The 16,023-nt window shown below is 48.8% G+C and overlaps 1 protein-coding gene across 1 annotated transcript in view; it reads left to right on the top strand.

Moving 5' to 3' along the window:
* The window catches only part of CADM1 (cell adhesion molecule 1), a 203,441-nt gene that overhangs the window by 165,155 nt on the left and 22,263 nt on the right, over positions 1 to 16,023 (top strand). Inside the window, exons 6-8 of the mRNA XM_070952331.1 lie at positions 1,604 to 1,703; positions 6,273 to 6,445; positions 10,731 to 10,805. Of these exons, the coding sequence (XP_070808432.1) occupies positions 1,604 to 1,703; positions 6,273 to 6,445; positions 10,731 to 10,805 (348 nt within the window). The remainder of the gene's footprint in view (positions 1 to 1,603; positions 1,704 to 6,272; positions 6,446 to 10,730; positions 10,806 to 16,023) is intronic.

Raw genomic sequence — 16,023 nt, 5'->3', positions numbered from 1 at the left:
CAAATTATAACCACTGACCGGGGGGGAGGGGAGGGCTGTGTGAGTCTGTTACAGAGAAAATGAGTTTTGTGGCATGAGATGTTGATGCGTTAATAAACTTGTGACTCTTTTAAGGTGTAGCACGTTCTCTCCTCTCCTCTAGCTTTTTTCAATCTTGTGTGTGTCATACTATAGAATTTGCAAACTGTGATGCCTAAGACACCTTATTAAGCTATTTTCTTATAGGATAATTGGAAAGCTTACACTTGGTTATAACTCAGTCGTGGTGTTGACTGTTATTTACAGTGTTCCTTGTATCGTCCTCTCATTATGAGGACTGAGTTGAAGACTCCCTATCTGATCAATTAAGGGCCAGGGTCTACTCCAATTCTCTGCCTCTAGGTTTTGCAAAGGGATCCAACTTCACTGACACTCTCGCCGGGACAGAAAATGTGGTTGCTAAAAGTGTTTTGCATTTAATTATGAATGTCTTGTGTTTGTCTTTTAATCCGTACATGTCTATTCCTAACCTGGCTTCTATCCCAGGATTCGTAGGGGGAAAAAAAATAACCAGAATCTAACATGTTTCTTTATTATTGGCCATTCCTAAAATTACCCACAGGCGCTGCTGATTCAGTGTGTCTGGTGCGAACAACCAAATCCACACGTGAAGAGTTCAATTAGCTACTTTATTGCTCATGACCATAACACAGGAATCTTCCCTGACTGTTGGTTTGCACCTGGGCCACTCTAGATAAGGTTCAATGGCGTTCAAGGGGAGTCAGTTACCCTTTTGTGCCTACACAAGGATTCCAGACTTATTCCCTGCTTGACTCCTCCTACTGGTTTGGCCAGTCTGTCTCCCCCAAAATATCCATGGCAAGGAAGAGATGGTCTTGCTCTGAAGGTGTCCTGGTGACGTTGGGTATTGTGTCTGTGCGGTGGTTGCGGTTTAGGGCAACCTTCTCCATAACTTCTCTTCTCCTGCAGGGTCTTTCCAAAGGGTTCCCAGATTCTCTCCCTGGGTGTGAAATGCTTTCATCCCCTTGCGGCTTTTGGGGGCATTTGAGAATTTCTTGGCTCTTGCAGAAACCAGTGCGTGGCTCAGCCTACACCTTCTCGTCAAATGCTCCCACAAGAGCCCAGCCTATTAATTTGCCACCGCACAAAGGATCGCCAGCCCATAAAATATGATGCATGATAAAAGGTATCAATTCTGAACACCGCAAATCTGCCGTTTCACCACAGCGTGAAGGCAAATGAGTTTCCTTTAGCTCGAATGAGTTCAGAGATAAACTTCAATTTAACAAAATTTCTTTTTGCAAGAACCAGGGGGAGCCGCTGCCTTGGCGTGCAGGTTTCTTATCAACATGTTAGGTTTGGAGCTTATTAGTCAACTTAATTTGGGGAAACGCCAGGATAATTTACAGATCTAAAGGTCCAACTGCCGGGGAAGCCCTTGACCGTTTTCGTCTGCAGGACCGGTCTTTTTTAAAGAATTAACCAAATGAGCCATTTGCTCGGTGTCTTTTTGTAATGGGGTGACTCATTCATTCATTCGTTCATTCATTCTTATTTTTTTTCCTCTCTTTTTCATTGTCTGTGTTGTGTCTTTGATGTGCAGATAAGCCCGAAGTACAAGTTTTGCAGAATTCTCCTCCGCAGCCGCTCACAAGGGAAGGAGACCTGCTCGAACTCCTCTGCCAAGTCAAAGGGAAACCAGAGTAAGTGAGGCTCTCACGTGGGGTTGGCTTGCTGCGAGAGAGCAGGGCCTCTCTTGAGTTGCTGTGTGGCAAAACCTCCTTTCTGGCTTGCCACCCTGTGGCGGCTCTCCCCTTCTTGAACCCCTGCGTCTCTCGGCACCTTCTCTATCCTGCTCTTCGTCCTGGTCTTTGTGGCCATCAGGCAGTGGAGGCACCAAGGTGGCCTCTGCGGAAGCAGCTGCCATCAACCATCCTGCTTGAAGCAATTGGCGGCCTTCAGTCATTCTAGAGCAGAGAAGGTGTCTCCATGGCGGCCTTCAGTCATTCTAGAGCGGAGAAGGTGTCTCCATGGCGGCCTTCAGTCATTCTAGAGCAGAGAAGGTGTCTCCATGGCAGCCTTCAGTCATTCTAGAGCAGAGAAGGTGTCTCCATGGCAGCCTTCAGTCATTCTAGAGCAGAGAAGGTGTCTCCATGGTGACCTTCAGTCATTCTAGAGCAGAGAAGGTGTCTCCATGGCAGCCTTCAGTCATTCTAGAGCAGAGAAGGTGTCTCCATGGCAGCCTTCAGTCATTCTAGAGCAGAAACCGTGTCTCCATGGTGACCTTCAGTCATTCTAGAGCAGAGAAGGTGTCTCCATGGCGGCCTTCAGTCATTCTAGAGCAGAGAAGGTGTCTCCATGGCGGCCTTCAGTCATTCTAGAGCAGAGAAGGTGACTGCATGGCGGCCTTCAGTCATTCTAGAGCAGAGAAGGTGTCTCCATGGCGGCCTTCAGTCATTCTAGAGCAGAGAAGGTGTCTCCATGGCAGCCTTCAGTCATTCTAGAGCAGAGAAGGTGTCTCCATGGTGACCTTCAGTCATTCTAGAGCAGAGAAGGTGTCTCCATGGCAGCCTTCAGTCATTCTAGAGCGGAGAAGGTGTCTCCATGGCGGCCTTCAGTCATTCTAGAGCAGAAACCGTGTCTCCATGGTGACCTTCAGTCATTCTAGAGCAAAGAAGGTGTCTCCATGGCGGCCTTCAGTCATTCTAGAGCAGAGAAGGTGTCTCCATGGTGACCTTCAGTCATTCTAGAGCAGAAACCGTGTCTCCATGGTGACCTTCAGTCATTCTAGAGCAGAGAAGGTGTCTCCATGGCGGCCTTCAGTCATTCTAGAGCAGAAACCGTGTCTCCATGGTGACCTTCAGTCATTCTAGAGCAGAGAAGGTGTCTCCATGGCGGCCTTCAGTCATTCTAGAGCAGAGAAGGTGTCTCCATGGCGGCCTTCAGTCATTCTAGAGCAGAGAAGGTGTCTCCATGGCGGCCTTCAGTCATTCTAGAGCAGAGAAGGTGACTGCATGGCGGCCTTCAGTCATTCTAGAGCAGAGAAGGTGTCTCCATGGCGGCCTTCAGTCATTCTAGAGCAGAGAAGGTGTCTCCATGGCGGCCTTCAGTCATTCTAGAGCAGAGAAGGTGTCTCCATGGCGGCCTTCAGTCATTCTAGAGCAGAGAAGGTGTCTCCATGGCGGCCTTCAGTCATTCTAGAGCAGAGAAGGTGACTGCATGGCGGCCTTCAGTCATTCTAGAGCAGACAAGGTGTCTCCATGGCGGCCTTCAGTCATTCTAGAGCAGACAAGGTGTCTCCATGGCGGCCTTCAGTCATTCTAGAGCAGAGAAGGTGTCTCCATGGCGGCCTTCAGTCATTCTAGAGCAGACAAGGTGTCTCCATGGCGGCCTTCAGTCATTCTAGAGCAGAGAAGGTGTCTCCATGGCGGCCTTCAGTCATTCTAGAGCAGAGAAGGTGTCTCCATGGCGGCCTTCAGTCATTCTAGAGCAGAGAAGGTGTCTCCATGGCGGCCTTCAGTCATTCTAGAGCAGAGAAGGTGACTGCATGGTGGCCTTCAGTCATTCTAGAGCAGACAAGGTGTCTCCATGGCGGCCTTCAGTCATTCTAGAGCAGAGAAGGTGTCTCCATGGCGGCCTTCAGTCATTCTAGAGCAGAAACTGTGTCTCCATGGCGGCCTTCAGTCATTCTAGAGCAGAGAAGGTGTCTCCATGGCGGCCTTCAGTCATTTTAGAGCAGAGGTGTCTCCATGGCAGCCTTCAGTCATTCTAGAGCAGAGAATGTGTCTCCATGGCGGCCTTCAGTCATTCTAGAGCAGAGAAGGTGTCTCCATGGCGGCCTTCAGTCATTTTAGAGCAGAGGTGTCTCCATGGCAGCCTTCAGTCATTCTAGAGCAGAGAAGGTGTCTCCATGGCGGCCTTCAGTCATTTTAGAGCAGATGTGTCTCCATGGCGGCCTTCAGTCATTTTAGAGCAGAGGTGTCTCCATGGCAGCCTTCAGTCATTCTAGAGCAGAGAAGGTGTCTCCATGGCGGCCTTCAGTCATTTTAGAGCAGAGAATGTGTCTCCATGGCGGCCTTCAGTCATTCTAGAGCAGAGAAGGTGTCTCCATGGCGGCCTTCAGTCATTTTAGAGCAGAGGTGTCTCCATGGCAGCCTTCAGTCATTCTAGAGCAGAGAAGGTGTCTCCATGGCGGCCTTCAGTCATTCTAGAGCAGAGAAGGTGTCTCCATGGCAGCCTTCAGTCATTCTAGAGCAGAGAAGGTGTCTCCATGGCAGCCTTCAGTCATTCTAGAGCAGAAACTGTGTCTCCATGGCGGCCTTCAGTCATTCTAGAGCAGAGAAGGTAACTGCATGGCAGCCTCCATTCATTCTAGAGCAGAGGTGAATATATGTTTCCAGAAAGAGAAGATGTCACCAGAAAACCCTGGACGTCTGCTGGGCCGCGGATGTGAACTAAGTAGAAGGACTGGGAGAGGCCTCCTAGTTGAGCATGGTAGGGATGGAATTATAGGAGAGAAAGATCCCTTCTCACCCAGGCTAAGTACTTCATATTTGTCAGGTTTTCATTTCCCTAAGCCCCCAAATCCCTAAATGGAAGGTGCTAATAAGCTGTTGCAAAAATTGAAGCATTATACCAGTTTTTTCGGCAGCTTTTTATATCCAGGCTCTTAAGAGCCATTTCTGAGCAGGAGTCTGGTGAAATCTTTTTGCAGAGCATTAGTGCAGAAGAAACGACAAATATTTCAAGCAAGGAAAGGGTTCTTTGCAGGCTGGGTTTTACTTACTATGAATTCTTTACAACTCACAGCTTTTGCATCTGAGCCTTCCTTTTTCAGTCTCCCAAAGGAATTAACCAGAACCAGAGATAACTCTAATCCAGCGTTTCTCGCCCTTTGCACCGTTAAGATGTCTGGACTCGAAGGCCCCACATCTCAAAGGTGCCAAGGTTAAGAAACTCATTGCTCTAATCGATACGTTCCTGGTTGGGCCAACTCAGTTAGCGTGCGCGCACACGCACACACACACCAGTCGATCCACTGTTTCCCACCCTGCCTTCCAATCTAAAGCTGACACACAGCTATTCTGTTCAGTGGGGCTCTCTTGCAAGGAAAGGTGCATTGGACAGAAGAGACACATTTCGCTAGGTAAAGTCTTTCGGCTTCGTCTCTCTTTCTTTTTTCTTTCTTTCTTTCTTTCTTCTTTCTTCTTCTTTTTTTTTTTTTAATTTCCCCCGCCTGTTGGCTTGGCTTGGTTGCATGTTTCTGGGTTTTGCTTTTGAGTGTTGTATTTTTGCGGTGTTGTCTTTCCTGTTCTCTGTGATATATTCTAATTTATTCATTGTGTGGAACCCATCACACATTGTGGCTTAACATTAATGTTTACTCTTCCTATGAAGGAATGAGAGAGAAACAGATTGCTATCTTGGCAATTACATTCCAGGTGCCCAGAGTAATTCAGAAAGCCATAAGATTTACCACTGATTTATGTAGTGGTTGGGTTATGTCTGACTTGAAAGAAAATGCTCAGCTTCTGGCTTGGACAGATCAGGGATGGGGAAATCATTTCAACCCCCCCACCCCACCCCCACCCCCACCTTCGCCCAAGGATGCTTTTCTGTTTATGATTAGCTGATTCCTCCGTGTGGAGACAGTTTTCACCACCCAGCTCTCTCTCTCTCTCTCTCCCTCTCTCCCCTCTCTCTCTCCCTTTCCTCTCTTTCTTTCTTTCTTTCTTTCTTTCTTTCTTTCTTTCTTTCTTTCTTTCTTTCTCTCTTTCTTTCTTTCTCTCTCTCTCTTCCCTCCCTCCCTCTCTTTTCTCTCTCTCTCTCTTTCTTTCTCTCTCTCTCTTCCCTCCCTCCCTCTCTTCCCCTCCCCTCTCTCTTTCTTTCTTTCTCTTCCCTCCCTCCCCCTCTTTCTTTCTTTCTTTCTTTCTTTCTTTCTTTCTTTCTTTCTTTCTTTCTTTCTTTCTTTCTTTCTTTTTGTCTCTCTTCCCTCCCTCCCTTTCTTCCCCTCTTTCTTTCTTTCTTTCTTTCTTTCTTTCTTTCTTTCTTTCTTTCCTTCCTTCCTTCCTTCCTTCCTTCCTTCCCTCCCTCCCTCCCTCCCTCCCTCCCTCTTTCTTTCTTTCTTTCTTTCTTTCTTTCTTTCTTTCTTTCTTTCTTTCTTTCTTTCTCAGACAGACTCATTGGGGCTGGAGTTTATGTTCACAGGGATGGGGGAGCCGCGTGGCCCGGGAAGCTCTTTCACGATGTTCTTCTTTGGGTCTTCTTCTCAGGCCTGTTGATGTGACGTGGTTAAGAGTCGACGATGAGATGCCCCAGCACGTTTTGGTGTCAGGGTCAAACCTCCACATTGACAGCCTAAACAAAAGCGATAACGGCACATACCGTTGTGAGGCTTCCAACCAAGTGGGGACGGCCTATTCTGATTACACGCTTTATGTATACGGTACGTGAGACCAGCACGTCTTTCTTCCAGATGCCTTGATGCCGAATTGCTCTCGAGGTCTTTGGGGAGGGGGCAGGGTGTCGGCAAATAAGCCGCCTTTGGCTGGGGTCAGCTGCCTTCCTCGGACCCAGGCCCAGCATGAGCACATTGTGTTGAAAGCGTAACTGGAACGAAGCCGGTTACCTTCTTCCTTGTTCCTTCCTTCCTTGCTTCCTTCCTTCCTCCGCCTGACTCCGGGGTCACCTTCTCCTTCCACCGAGTAGACCAGTCCTGCCCTTACGGTTTTGTTTGTGGGAGGAGCCGTCCCAAACGAAGGAGAAAAAAGGCTTGGGCTGGAGGTGGGAAACACTCCCGTCTGGCAGGACAAGTTCAGCCATGTCTCCAAACTTATTTTATTGAAGTTGTGTAAACTGTGAAGAAAACCGGGAAGGGGGGGAGGGGAGGATTTTTGTTTTAATGTTTGAACCACAACTCCTCAGGTCATCAGCTGAGAATGCACAATCTAGGGCAACACAGCCCCATTCTGTCAATCTTTCGCAACCAAAACCTCTCTGAAAACTGCTCTGTGCCACTAGGCTATTTCCTTTCCTTTGACCAGGCCTTCACATAAACTCGGGCCCCTGAGCAGAACCCTGGATCTGCTTGCAAATGGGTTCAACCCTATTGAGAGTCTGGTGGGTTGAAGGAAGGCCACGACAGCCAGCCTCTCGGTGACAGAGAGGGCACATTGACTCCGAAGCCCGCAAATGAAAGCAGGCCCTGCAGCCCCGAACGGCAGCGGCTGTTGTCGGAAGTCCCGTTCAGTGAAATATCACAATGGAAACTCAGGGAATTAGTTGACCGAGCCAGCTCAGCAGGAAATGTGAAAGCTTAGGTAATTGAGTGGAGGCATTACAAGCATCCTTCCTCTTCCCCCCTTTGAACTCTTCCCTCCCCACGCCTGCTCTGGCCCCCAGTGGTACTCCCTGCAAGAATTCATCTTTGTAGTGATTCATACGGAAGCTTCCTCTGTGCTCCAAGCCAAGGAACCAAGTTGTTCCTCTTGCGGGCCAGTAGAAAGCTTCCATCAGTCAACCCATAGCAAGGCCTTCCCCTCCCAGACTAAATAGGGTCCGCCATGAATTACTGCCTTTAATCAGAATAAGCGTGTGTGTGTATAGAAAATGGGTGAGAAATGTAGACTCACCATTATAGAGAGAGATGTTATCTGATTGCAGGTGTGGACAGGTAGACATCTTCGCTAGTGGTGCCAAGTTTTGGAAAGCTGAGAGCATTTTGGTGTAGTCAGCCCTCTGGTTTCTCTGAGGAACTTTTACATTCTAAAAAAAAAACACACACCTCTTCTTCCTGTATGACTGAGCTTCCAGGTGTTCTCTAACTTTCCCAATGAAACAAAGGACCTTGGATGATCCAGGATCAGTGTTCAGGAGTAGACCCTGGTTGGGCCAGGAAGATCAAGAAGAAGGACAGGTTAGATGAGACACTCTCCTTACAGGGTTGGGCCCCCTCTTCTTTTAAGACCCAAATGGAATCATCATCATTCCTGCCCAAATTGATACCTCTCACGGGAGCTGACCAGGTGCTGTCCTTCCTGTGGTTCCTCTGGAAAAACCAAGCAATCCCAATGGTAGAGCAGTTGTTGAATCCCAGGGGAATTGGTAACCGAATGAAGCCATGCTTAAATTTCCAGATCAGTCTCCTGGCCTGCTCTCCTGCATCTAAAACACGATAGACCAGCACTGGTCTCCCTTGGCTAGAAGTCAAGTGTGGATTCCAAACCCAAATCTCTTGCTTGGCTTAGTTTTTAGGAGAACCCTTCCTGGTTGAGGGTCAGCTGGGCAGAAGGTGACATGCCTGGCATATCTGAATGATGATCGGCATCCCTACTCTCTCCAAACAACGACGGGTCAGGTCAGCCACCCCAAACTGGTGCTTTTCACATGGGCTGGAAGTTGAGTTCTCTAGAGTTTTCAGCCAACTTGGCTGCTGTTGGCCAACTTTGTTCTTGCATGGAGAAGTCAGAGATCCTGGACCTCAAGACATCTCCGTACCTTTTCCCTTTGATCTCCTTCTATGCTTGATCAGCTGTCTAGAATAAATACATTTCACTACCTTTTGAGTAGGAAAATGGTGTTTCTCAAAACACCTTTTCCTGGAGGAGATCATAAAAGGATCCTCCTTTGCAAATAATCTCGCAAGAGGATATGATTTCCTTGATGATCTCCTGTATCAAACCATGGATCACAATGGTCCCAAGCAACAGAAAGGCAGCAGAGAACCTTGTTTACCAAACAAGGATGATCCCTGCCAGTTGCCTAAGAGAGATCACAAGCTACTGTTGTGTTTGCCTCTTGGACTCATACCCAGGGGGTAAATTTTCCTGGCCTCCTTTACATTCTGGAAAATTGTGGCCTTCTTCATCACGGAAGAGACAAAGAGTCTGGTCCTGGTGCACATGTCCCAGTGAAATCAATAGCAGAACTGCCGTTTCCAAACTCATCCTCAACCATAAACCATCCAGATGCTGTTTATGTGGAAAGCAGCTGTGACCTGGAGCAGCAGCCTGGCTTTGGAGACCACCATCTTGCTGCAGATGAATGTGGCCACCTTGTAAAATGAGTCTTGGCACATTTGTGTGGGAGCTGATTTAGGGACGTAGAAGAAATAGATGAAAATGGGGCCTCTGTTTTGATCCAAGATCAAACTCAAGAGGGCCACCTGTGTTGTGTCTGCTGCTGGGTGTCCCAGAGGCTTTGGAGGCTGATTGCTGGAGTCAGATCAAGCAGGGCAGCCTCTCTGAAACTGGACTCCAGGAACAAAGCCACGGCCTTCCCAGATGGTCCAGTCCTTTAATTTGGTGCCCAAAAGGCCTCCAAAGGGATCTCGAGAGGGTTGGGCAGCCGAACGCCGCTTCCTCAACAGCCCTGCATCCCGGCTACATCTACGCCCTCCTGAAGAAGTTGTGCCAAGCGCACAATAAAGGTGAAACGCATAATTCAAGTTTGGATTTATTAATTAGAAAATCCGAGAGCTCTCTTGAAGATAAAAGAGCAGTAGATGTGTCGGTGATGAGAAGTTTGACATGCTTAAGATAAAACTTGAAATCAAAAGCCTCCGAACCGTTTCAAGCTCCATTACTGACGATTCGTTCCCAAGTTCAAAGTCGGGTGTTGTGCTTAACACATTCAGTTTGATCATTTGGGCAGCGAAATGTGGCACTTCCTCTCCCCACCCCCCACCTCCCACCCCAGTGTCTTCTCTCCTTCTCCTCCCTTCTGTCCTCCATCCAGAGGAACTCGGTAGGCAGTCAAGAGGCCGCCAGTTCTTTGCAAACGTTGGGTGCCCTTAGGAGAGATCGTGGCTGGCATTTACAGGCCAACCACCTTCTAGACCAAAGGGCCTTTTCTTCCCTTCCCTTTTGTGGTCCGAAAGCAAAAGGGGAGAATCCCCCTTTATTTCCACCCACTGGAGGGTGAAATGTACTAACCAGAAGAAAAATGCCCGAATCCTGGGATGGGTATGAATATTTATAAGTCCCAAAGACATTGACTTTATGTTAAAAGAAATCTCACTAAAATCTTCCATGCATCCAACTTGATATTTAGTCGTGACATTCTCGTTCCCTTTTGTATTTATTACTGGCTTAGAAGTAGTTTTATATCCTGCTGGGATGGCTTGATGGAGGGGGGAATAATGAAGTTAACTGCTCTGGAGAAAGCAGAGAGGAAGAGGGGCAGGCTTATTTGGTGTTGATATTTGCTCGGCTAAATACAGCGGGCGAATGGGGGGGGGCTCTGCCCGCACCCGCTCGCCTGGCCCCTCTTTTGCAGATGTCAAAGCACCAGCCGAAGAAACCAAAAAACTAAATGGTGCAAACAGCCCTCCTTCCTGTGGGGAGCATGCAAGCTCAGTGGGGTCTTTCTCTGGTGGGTTCTGGAGAAGGGCCATTCCATGCGGTCTTGCATCTGTAACTAATTTTTGTGTTCCATCTCCTCTCCATCTCTCCTCCCCCCCACCACCCCCAATCTCCCTATCCCGGGTGGGAGGGGCGGGGAGTGGGGAGGGCTGTTGGATCTCACCCACCCCAACCAAGCAAGAGCTGCATCGTCCGTCACGCTCTGGCCACCATCAGTGACGGCAGGACCAAGCCAAGCTGCTAACCGCCATCCTTTCGTTCGGCTTCTTTGTTGATTTGTTGATCATTTTTGTGTTCTGCTCATTTCTTTTTAATTTGCTTTTTTTTTTCTGTTTTCTTTTTCTTTGTTTATGTGTTTTTTTTATCTAGATCTTCCCACAACTCTCCCTCCTCCCACCACCACACTTTCCACCATCATCACCATCACCACCAACATCGCCGCAGGTATAGTACCTTCCCCGGCCCTACGGGTCGAAGCCTCCAGGTGTTGCTGTGCTTTCCCTAAGGAGGGGACCGGGGGAGGGGCGTGTGGAGGGGAGGGGCTGCAAAAGAGAGAGGAGAAGGCTTCTTTCCAATTCCGTTTATTCCTGAGTTATTTTGGTGTTGTTTGGTTTTTTTCCCCCTCGCCTGGGTAATGTGACCCGAAAGGGTTTGGGAAGTTGGCAAGCTGGCAAGGGGCTCTTTAGCGTCTGCATCATCCTCCGCGACAGAGGCTAACATGGCTGGAATCTTTAGGGTACTGTAGTCCGTAAGTGGATGTGACCAACTTTGGCTCAACCTGAGTTCTGCTTTTCTTTCTTTAAAATACAGAGACCTGGTTCTCCTTTTCAGCTCTGGTCCGCAGGCATCACTCTTCATAAAGACAATTAATTTGACTTTTGGTTTCCATGCAACTACCTCAGCCCCTGCAGCTGCCAGCCCTGTTGCACCCAAGATGGCTGCTGTGCCACCCTTTCACTCAGCACCGTGAAGCCCCACCCTGACCCTTCCCAGGCATCATCCTGAGCCACCCTTTGGCCTCCATGCACCTGCCTTTCCCAGGGCAATTGTCTCCGCTCCAGCTGATCACCTGAGAGTAGCCATATCCCACCTCCCTCGTCCCATCCCGTTCCCTCCCCCCTCCGGCTCTTCTGTTGCAGGGGTTTCTCTTCTTCTTCTTCTTCTTCCCTCTTGGGCTCCTGGGCAGAAGTGGACTTGTGGATCGAGTCCAGCACGGGAGGCGAGATTGTGCTCTTCTCACTTCAGAAGCAGCCCGCGTGACTTCCACCTTGCTTCACCTGGCAGTCTTTGGCCTTCTGTCCGTCTGTCACGATGCTCTCATCCCTCTCCTAGAACACACACGCTCTGCTTTCTCTGAGGACGCTCAGAAATGTTGGGTCTACTGAAATAACAAAACCTTTCCTCTCCTCTCCATGTGCCTTAACCCTCATTTTTTCTTGTGTTGACCGTCACGTATTTTGCCTCATTACAATTTTCTCCTTCCAGACTCTTAAGAAAGCCGGTACCTTGAGTCCTTGTTTGTGTGGCTTATTTATTTCCACAGTTGTATAGTCGTAGGGTCTCGCCTACTCCGTGGGTTGCTCAGTGGTGTCGATTCCAGGTGACCTTTCACCCCCTCCAAGGAACAGATCAAAGGCAAGCGGGGCGGAGGGGGCATAAAGTCAGCATTCCTCTCATCATGCTCACATCTGACCATATGAAAGAGCTTCATTAATTTGAATTAATGCTGTGTGCCTTTTGGTGTCTTGGGGTGCTAATTTGATGACTGGGAGAACTTCAAGTGTGAGAATTCCTGCAGCCTCAGTGTGCTCTTCCTGAAAGCAACCCAAGGAAACTGCCTTCGGTTGGGTCACAGTGTCCCGCCGTGTGCCGGTCGCTCTCCTTCCCAGCTCATTGCTCTTAATTGTGCTCCCTGAGCTGCAGAAGGAGATGGGCCCTTTTTCATTCCCGTTGATCATCCGTGAGACCGTCAGGCGTTTGGACTGACTCCTAAAAGCAAAATCTTGGAGGTTTCAGAAAACAATGTATGTGGGTCAGAGTTGGCTAGTAAATCAGGGGTGCTAATCCCAAAGTCAGAGGCTTTAGAAAGGGAAGATGGGATTAGGAATAGTTGAACTTGGTGGAGAAGGATTCAGCTGCTCACCAAGAGAAGAAGTCCAGCCTCAGCAGAGCAAGGGGTTTGACTCAAGACCAGCTCTGGCCTCTTGGGGCAGGTGGGGTTGGGGAGGACATGGGCTGGACAGCCTCTGCCTCTTTTTCTCTTACTCAGTATTTTGTTGAACTACCTTCGGCCGGACTCTCTACTCCCCTGAAGCCTGTGGTGTCCCCCAGTCACAGCTCTACAGTCCCAGAGCAGAGCCCTGACCTGGTTGTCCCAGGATCTGAGGAGTCCTTCCAGCTGTGGTGTCCTCAACCAGAGCCTGTGCTCCGAAGGGCTCATTTGGGGGGATTCAAGATCTATGGTAGAAGGATCTACAGACGCCAACAAAAATACTCTTTTCCAAATGGGCTGTAGGGCACCTTCCTCTGTTTCTAAGATGAGAGATATCCTCTTTTTTACCTGCTCAATTTGCTTCTCCTCACCTGAGAGCCCTCCTCTCTGCCAAGACGTTCCTTTCACTACGTTTTCCCCTCTGACTTTCTGTGTGTGATGAAGATACGCTTTCCCTCCCATCTCTTAAGCTCGATTCCTCCTGAGCTGGTATGTCGCTTAATTTTGTTGCCAGATTGCTGCTGACAGACGCTAATCTTCTTTGTAGAGGGTTTGTGCATCTTCCTTCTCCTCGTTTCCCTGTTTCTCTTCCTGCTGTGCGTCACCTGCAGCCACAGAGACGAGACAAATAGGCCCTTTTGTGTTGCCTGAATGGGGCATCTTTCCTATCTGTGGAATCCAGTCTCCTCTTAACAGGTTTCCCTGGGCTTTGCGTGTTTGTGTGGGCGCCCAAGGGTTTGGCTATCAAGGGGGAAGAAAGGATTAATTCAGTGAGTTTAAGCTAATTGATTCGGCATAAATTTGTCCTTGGTGGAAAGCACTATTCCTAAATCCAGAAGCCTGTTTTCCTCTTTAGGAGATGCCTCCTCTAGATAGCATGGAAGAGGCCTTCCTCCCGTAGGAAGTAGGATGAGATGCTTTTCTAGAAGACTGGGCTGGACCTCTGCAGCAGAGATCTCCAACCTTGGCAACTTTACAGCGTGTGGACTTCAATTCCCAGGATTCCTCAGCCAGCTTGGCAACCTTAAGACTTGTGGACTTCAACTCCCAGGATTCCTCAGCCAGCAAAGTTGCCCAGGTGGGAGACTCCTGCTCTGCAGAAGGTGCATTCATGCCTTTCCCAAGATCTGCTCCTGGCTCCAGTTCTGCTCGCCAGCTCAGGTTTCCTTTCCCCACTTGGAAGACTCCAGAAGAGCCAAGCAGCCAGTGGGAGGGTCTGGCAGAAGAAGCCAGAGGATGGTGGGCCACCCTTTGTGTTCCTCTGAGTAGACCTATTGGAAGAGTCTGCAGTGTGAAAGGCAGGGAAATGCAAACCAACCTTCTTGATTTGGAACTGATAATTGAATACTGCTCTTCACGGACAAAAGACCGTTGCACCTCCCAGTTATGGTTGCAGGAATCTCGTTGTCTGGAGTCCTTAGTGCTCTCTGACTTTTGTTTCCTTGCCATTGTTTCATTACCCAACTAGGTAACAATCTCAGTGCTAGAAGGAGTGGGGTTTGCTCTCTGTTGATATATCATAGCTTGCCCTGTCGGTGTTGGTGGGGCTGTTCTTGCGGGTTCCTTGATTAGGTTGTTAAGGAACCACCAAGAACACTCCCACCAACCGACAGGGCAAGCTATTTATATATTAAAAGCAAGCAAATCCCACTTTTACAACTGATGATGTTACCTAATAGGGTCATAAAACGTCTGCAAAACAACCCAGCTCAGAGGGCACCAAGGACATTACAGTTCAACCCTGAGCTACAAAGACTGTCTTCTGTTGGTAGTTGGTCATGGAATTCCCTTTTAAACACTCACCCACCCATTCCCCTTCCCCCCCAAAATCTGTCCCCGTGAGTGTTCCCAAAAGGCCCCTTAGTCTTCAGCCCATACGGCTCCCATCTCAAGGATTTATCCATCTTCTTCCTTCCTCCTTTCAGCCCCAAAACGCTCTTGTTGCAACTCACCATCTGGCGCCGAGGCGCAGTTAAGCTGAGATTGCCACTCGAGCAATTTTGTCAAATCCCCTCTTTTGACGGATAGGATCTTGCCACGTTGCTGTGTCTTAGTAGACAAGCTGTGTATGTATTTATCTTATCCGGAAGCCTTGATATCGCCCGCCTGGAATTTAACTTAGGCTCTCTCTCTCTCCCTTCAAACAGAGGAAAGGTGAGGGGACCCAATGCTGACCTCCTCCTTTTTGTCTGCCAGGGAGTGGGTGGCCTGCTTAAATTTGCTTGGGTGTATTATCTCCTGTCAAATGGCTACAGAAATGAATTTCTGTGGAACTCAGAGCCACCCATTAGCCTTAAAAGCCTCCACAGGCAAACACCGGTGATTAAGTGCCAGCATAAAACTCCGGGAGTCTATTTTCTTCTCCTGTGCTAAAGGTTTGCATAACGGAAACCATTCTCCAAATGAAATTAGCATAATTACCCACATTTTATGCAGGACTCGCTAGGAAGAACGCTTGCCTAAAAGCCTTGGAGGTCCGTTGCCGCTCTTACCTTCCCGTGCAGCCCCCTCCCCTTTAAGCACAAGGCGTATTGTCTAAAGACCCAAGTAGGAACTGGCATGCATTCATCCCAGTAAGGCTGAACCTTGGATTTTCTCAGGCGCTTCATATGGATCCGGTCTGCTGCAGGAGGGATCTTAGGGATTTCCCTTTCAATCCACAGGCTCCCAATTGTCCAGGTGATCATCCCAAAGGGGCAAACAACCCTGTGAATTGACTTAACAACGGGCAAAATGCGATCAGAGCATTGGATAGAGGTCACTTAACAACCACAGTGAAAGTTCCGGTCCCTGTTGCGGTTGTAAACCAAGGACTACCTTTTAATGTCCTGGATTTCCTCAGGAAGTGACCCCTTTTTTAGGACTTCGGAAATAACCAAATGTCAATCAGTCCCCCCTCTCTCCCCCCCCCCTTGGATAAGGCGCATCACGTCCTCTTCTCTGAGAGTGCTGTTATTGCGTGGTGCACAATGGAGCGAAGTCGCCAGCACCATTTCACAGATTGCGGGAAAAAGATTTAGTTCTCACCAGTTATTTATTCTCTTCTTTGGCTGCTTGTGCCTCTGGTAAAATGTCAAGTTAATTTAGCGTGGTCCCTGCGATTGCCTGACCTTTCCAGCCTCTCTGCAACCACGTTAAAAGGGAGGAGCTGCCCCCCCCCTCCCTCCCAAAGCGGCGAAGTTTCTGCCACTGAGCTTGGCGGGCGCCCAGGAAGGACATCTTGTCTTCTTGCGTTGAGACGTGTGCAGGTTTTGTGTCCAGCCTGAAATCAAGTGTTGCATCTGAGAAGGGCTGCCAAAAGTTTGGGTCAGCCATAGCTCATCAGAAGCAAAACCCAGAATGTTTTAGTCGTTCCGGTTTTGGCTGGAATGAAATCTGGAGGGATTTGGTGGGAGAACTTTGGTAAAACTGGAACAGGCCCTTCCTTCTCTCCCTTGCACAGTCCATGCC

The sequence above is a fragment of the Pituophis catenifer genome, unplaced genomic scaffold (assembly GCF_029215685.1).
Source record: "Pituophis catenifer annectens isolate HBS135680 unplaced genomic scaffold, rPitCat1.0.hap2 SCAF_12, whole genome shotgun sequence".
NCBI classification, from domain to species: domain Eukaryota; kingdom Metazoa; phylum Chordata; class Lepidosauria; order Squamata; family Colubridae; genus Pituophis; species Pituophis catenifer.
The sequence above is the reverse complement of the archived record's forward strand: the minus strand, read 5'-3'. Positions and strand labels throughout refer to the sequence as shown.